Consider the following 6,000-nt stretch of genomic DNA (forward strand, 5'->3'; position numbering starts at 1 on the left):
GACAAAAAAATGTATAACTGAATTTTTCCAGTTTAATGTTCAGCAAATCCCGTTATTGTTTGGGATACTTCTTGCGACTAGCAAACCCGTATCCGGGAGCGTAATCATAGCTTCAAATGCATTAGCATAACGCAACTTTTCCTATTCATGAAAATCGCAAATGAAATGAAATAAATATATTCAAACACAAGCTTAGCCTTTTGTTAACAACACTGTCATCTCAGATTTTCAAAATATGCATTACAGCCAACGCTAGACAAGCATTTGTGTAAGTTTATCATGGCATAATGCTAGGCTCTGCTGGCAGCAGGCAACATTTTCACGAAAATAAGAAAAGCAACCAAATTAAATCATTTACCTTTGAAGAACATCAGATGCTTTCACTCAGGAGACTCTCTGTTAGATTGCAAATGTTCCTTTTTTTCCCAAAATAATATCCTGCTTGGCTGGGAAATCGACCGAAAAATACTTCAACTATAACGCCGAACTTTTCAGAATTAGCTGCATAATATCGACAGAAACACGGCAAACGTTGTTTAGGATCCATCCTCAAGGTGTTTTTAACATATGTATTCGATAATATATCCGTCGAGGCAATTGGTTTCTCATAAGAAGCGATTGGAAAAATGGCTACCTCAGTATTTTACACAAGGTTTTCTCCGGGAGACACCATGTGACCTCTCGCTATGTATGGTCCCTTACAGCCATTCTCCAATGGAAATGCCTAAAAAGACGTCACAATGCTGTAGACACACTCTTAGTAAAAGTATTTATCTTCAACTCGCAATCTGTGGATTCTATTCAATTAGATAGATTGAAAATGTATGTTAAACATCACAGCATAGTTGAAAGATATGTGTTAAGTAGAATCCCGAAGTGCGTGGCCAGTAGAGATAGATGGGATGGGCTGAGGAAATGGTTGGGATGTGGAATTGGAGACAAATGGGAGTAGAGTTGCTGTACGGGAGATAGAGTGATGGTCAAAGATAAATGTTTTTTAAGTCTAAATACAACATAATAAGAAGTATGTTTGAATGACACTGAGTGGCAGTGTTTTTACAACTAATGTATGTTTGCCTGAGGCTGATGCCGTGCAGGTGTTTGTACACATGCATATACACACAGTCTCATTCAAATAAACACATACAAGAACACACACATACATGTAATAGTGCCAGACATGCACACAAACATATACAGTCGGCATTGCTTTTATGATTTTAGTTGTCTTTGATGTCCTTTGTTTTAAATTGATATACTTTAAATAAATAAAAAATTGCATTGTTGTTTGCTATCTTTTAATTTTTTTCTCTTTAGTTCAATCTCTTGGTTGTTGGTGCATTGTGGGGTTCTTGGGGGTGGGGAATGGAATTAATTGTGGTTTGTATTTTTCTTCTTGGGGGGACTGTGGGAGGGGTCTTGAATGGTTGAGGGACAGGTATTGGGGAACTGTGGGGGGATCTTGAATGGTTGAGGGACAGGTATTGGGGAACTGTGGGGGATCTTGAATGGTTGAGGGACAGGTATTGGGGAACTGTGGGGGGTCTTGAATGGTTGAGGGACAGGTATTGGGGAACTGTGGGGGTCTTGAATGGTTGAGGGACAGGTATTGGGGAACTGTGGGGGGATCTTGAATGGTTGAGGGACAGGTATTGGGGAACTGTGGGGGATCTTGAATGGTTGAGGGACAGGTATTGGGGAACTGTGGGGGGATCTTGGAGGGTTGAGGGACAGGTATTGGGGAACTGTGGGGGGATCTTGGAGGGTTGAGGGACAGGTATTGGGGAACTGTGGGGGGATCTTGGAGGGTTGAGGGACAGGTATTGGGGAACTGTGGGGGGATCTTGGAGGGTTGAGGGACAGGTATTGGGGAACTGTGGGGGGATCTTGGAGGGTTGAGGGACAGGTATTGGGGAACTGTGGGGGATCTTGGAGGGTTGAGGGACAGGTATTGGGGAACTGTGGGGGGATCTTGGAGGGTTGAGGGACAGGTATTGGGGAACTGTGGGGGGATCTTGGAGGGTTGAGGGATAGGTATTGGGGAACTGTGGGGGATCTTGGAGGGTTGAGGGACAGGTATTGGGGAACTGTGGGGGGATCTTGGAGGGTTGAGGGACAGGTATTGGGGAACTGTGGGGGGATCTTGGAGGGTTGAGGGACAGGTATTGGGGAACTGTGGGGGGATCTTGGAGGGTTGAGGGACAGGTATTGGGGAACTGTGGGGGGATCTTGGAGGGTTGAGGGACAGGTATTGGGGAACTGTGGGGGGATCTTGGAGGGTTCAGGTTCATGTTTTTTTGGACTGGTGGGAGATCTGTCAACGTGCCCTTGAGCAGGGCATTGACCCTGGATGCCTCTGTGTGTCACTCTGAATGGGAGTCTGTTGGATGACTGGTGTGATGTAGTTGTTGAGCGGCTTTACTGCAAGTATATTGTATGTTTAGAATATTTCAATAAAATAAACAAATAAATATGACAAAATAATGAAAAAACAAAACCAATAAAAAAATCAACAACAAAAAACTCTGGCAGTGTGTCAGACTATGGATATCTGCACGTTGGCAGCTGAGGGTGCCTGGAACGTGGAAGCGCTGTTCGACATGTTCCTGCACGGAATATCGGAGGAAGTAAAGGACAAGCTTGCAGCCTGGGAACTACAGACAGATCTCGACTCGCTCATCGCCCTAACCATTTGGATCGATGGGCGACTACGGGAGTGAAGGAAGGAGAGGAGGTACAATTTCACTCGCCCGTCCAAGCCTCACCTCCGAAGCATTCCGGAAGTCCCCGGAAGTCCCCAGGTTGCCGAGAGAACCCAAGGCTACCCGATTTCCCCCGAGAGTCTCCAAAGTCGGCCGATTCACCTCTTCCCGAGCCAATGCAACTAGGCAGAGCTAGGCTGTCCCCAGCCGAACGGCTAGACAGGCTTCACATGAAGAGTTGCCTGTATTTCTGGTCATTTCGTCTCCACTTGTCCACTTTAAGACAATGCTCAACGGTAGGAGCAAGTACTTTGGTGGGCCATACAGAGAACTTTTCCTCTCCCCTTACTTGTACCCCTTTTCATGCCATCTTGCTGTGGGGAAACCAGTTGAAATCTCTCCGGATACTCATCGACTCTGGGGCCATTGAGAGCTTTATGGATGCTACCCTGGCGTCCGAGCTGGGCATCCACACTAAAGTAGTGGTATCTAGGGATGTGACCCCCAGCCTGACCAGTAGTGTTATTTAGGCATGTAACCCCCAGCCTGACCAGTAGTGGTATCTAGGGATGTAACCCCCAGCCTGACCAGTAGTGTTATCTAGGCATGTAACCCCCAGCCTGACCAGTAGTGGTATCTAGGCATGTAACCCCCAGCCTGACCAGTAGTGTTATCTAGGCATGTAACCCCCAGCCTGACCAGTAGTGGTATCTAGGCATGTAACCCCCAGCCTGACCAGTAGTGGTATCTAGGGATGTAACCCCCAGCCTGACCAGTAGTGGTATCTAGGGATGTAACCCCCAGCCTGACCAGTAGTGTTATCTAGGGATGTGACCCCCAGCCTGACCAGTAGTGGTATCTAGGCATGTAACCCCCAGCCTGACCAGTAGTGGTATCTAGGCATGTAACCCCCAGCCTGACCAGTAGTGTTATCTAGGGATGTAACCCCCAGCCTGACCAGTAGTGGTATCTAGGCATGTAACCCCCAGCCTGACCAGTAGTGGTATCTAGGGATGTAACCCCCAGCCTGACCAGTAGTGTTATCTAGGCATGTAACCCCCAGCCTGACCAGTAGTGGTATCTAGGCATGTAACCCCCAGCCTGACCAGTAGTGGTATCTAGGGATGTAACCCCCAGCCTGACCAGTAGTGGTATCTAGGGATGTAACCTCCAGCCTGACCAGTAGTGTTATCTAGGGATGTAACCCCCAGCCTGACCAGTAGTGGTATCTAGGCATGTAACCCCCAGCCTGACCAGTAGTGGTATCTAGGCATGTAACCCCCAGCCTGACCAGTAGTGGTATCTAGGCATGTAACCCCCAGCCTGACCAGTAGTGGTATCTAGGCATGTAACCCCCAGCCTGACCAGTAATGGTATCTAGGGATGTAACCCCCAGCCTGACCAGTAGTGGTATCTAGGCACGTAACCCCCAATCTGACCAGTAGTGTTATCTAGGCATGTAACCCCCAGCCTGACCAGTAGTGGTATCTAGGGATGTAACCCCCAGCCTGACCAGTAGTGGTATCTAGGGATGTGACCCCCAGCCTGACCAGTAGTGGTATCCAGAGCTTTGTTGTTTCATAACAGAATGGAGGTAAATGTGTTTGAGGCCCATCAATGGGCTACCTTTAATTTAGTTGTAGATGTTGATGTAGATGAATGGTATAGTAACGGTGCATTACTCACAGGTCTGTTTTCTCTTGAAGATCCTATGTGACTCATGCCATATGGTCGCATTGTCATCATGCAGCTTGTACATTCGCTCCTTTTTCCAAGAGGAAGACTTTACTTTCATCAGCTTTCCCCCCACCAGCAGGAACTGAAGGTCCACATCGCCCTCTAAACCTAGTGGGGTCACACAGAGGTTAGAGGTTAGGCAGACATTAACCGTCACATAAAAGTGCTGCATCATTTGGCTCCCAAACGGCTCCTCATTCAAAATGCTGGAAAATCGACCTAGAACCAAAAATGGTTGATAAGGTTGTTAAGTTTGTTGTGGGTGTTATGGTTGTTAAGGTTGTCATGGTTGTTAAAGGTGTTATGCGTGTTTTGGGTGTTACAGAAGAAGATCTTCAAAGGTAAGGCATGAATTATATCGTTATTTCTGAGTTGTTTGTCGCACCTGGCTCGTTGAAATCTGATTTTCATGTGTTTGTATGCGGGGTGCTGTCCTCAGATAATCGCATGGTCTCCTTCGCCGTAAAGCCTTTTTGAAATCTGACACTGCGGCTTGGTTAACAAGAAGTTAAGCTTTATTTTGATGTATTATACATGTATGTTTTGTGAATTGTTATTATGAGTATTTCTGTTTTTCTATTTGGTGCCCTGCAATTTCACTGGATGTTTTCAAATCAATCCCGTTACCGGGATCTTTTTAAGGTTGTTATGGTTGTTATGGGTGTTATAGTGTTATGGTCGTTATGGTTGTTATGGTCATTATGGTTGTTATGGTTATTATAGTGCTATGGGTGTTATAGTGTTATGGTTGTTGTGGTGTTATGGTTGTTATGGTTGTTATAGTTGTTGTGTGTGTTGTGGTTGTTATGGGTGTTAATAAGGGTGTTAAAGTGTTATGGTTGTTAATGTTGGTATGGTTGTTATGGTAGTTTTGGGTGTTATGGTTGTTATGGGTGTTATAGTGTTATTATTGTTATGGGTATTATAGTGTTATGGTTGTTAATGTTGTTATGGTTGTTATGGGTGTTGTGTTATTATTGTTATGGGTATTATAGTGTTATGGTTGTTAAGGTTGTTATGGGTGTTATAGTGTTATTGTTATGGGTGTTATAGTGTTATGGTTGTTAATGTTGTTATGGGTGTTATAGTGTTATGGTTGTTAATGTTGTTATAATTGTTATGGGTGTTATAGTGTTATAATTGTTATGGGTGTTATAGTGTTATGGTTGTTAATGTTGTTATGGTTGGTATGGGTGTTATTGGTGTTATGGGTGTTATAGTTGTTATGGTTGTTAATGTTGTTATGGTTGTTATGGTTGATATGGTTGTTATGGGTGTTATTGGTGTTATAGTTGTTATGGTTGTTATGGGTGTTATTGGTGTTATTGGTGTTATAGTTGTTATGGTTGTTATGGGTGTTATAGTGTTATAGTTGTTATGGTTGTTATCTGTGTTATAGTTGTTATGGTTGATATGGTTGATATGGTTGTTATGGGTGTTATAGTGATATAGTTGTTATGGGTGTTATTGGTGTTATTGGTGTTATAGTTGTTATGGTTGATATAGTTGTTATGGGTGTTATAGTGTTATAGTGTTATAGTTGTTATGGGTGTTATTGGTG

At 44.4% G+C, this 6,000-nt stretch overlaps 1 protein-coding gene across 1 annotated transcript in view; it reads right to left on the bottom strand.

The window, feature by feature from the left end:
• The window catches only part of LOC123991459 (1-phosphatidylinositol 4,5-bisphosphate phosphodiesterase delta-1-like), a 74,712-nt gene extending 70,083 nt beyond the window's left edge, over nt 1-4,629 (bottom strand). Inside the window, exon 1 of the mRNA XM_046293075.1 lies at nt 4,389-4,629. Within this exon, the coding sequence (XP_046149031.1) occupies nt 4,389-4,614 (226 nt within the window). The 5' untranslated portion in view covers nt 4,615-4,629. The remainder of the gene's footprint in view (nt 1-4,388) is intronic.
• Between the last annotated feature and the right edge of the window lie 1,371 nt (nt 4,630-6,000).

Source organism: Oncorhynchus gorbuscha, linkage group LG12 (assembly GCF_021184085.1).
Source record: "Oncorhynchus gorbuscha isolate QuinsamMale2020 ecotype Even-year linkage group LG12, OgorEven_v1.0, whole genome shotgun sequence".
Classification (NCBI taxonomy): domain Eukaryota; kingdom Metazoa; phylum Chordata; class Actinopteri; order Salmoniformes; family Salmonidae; genus Oncorhynchus; species Oncorhynchus gorbuscha.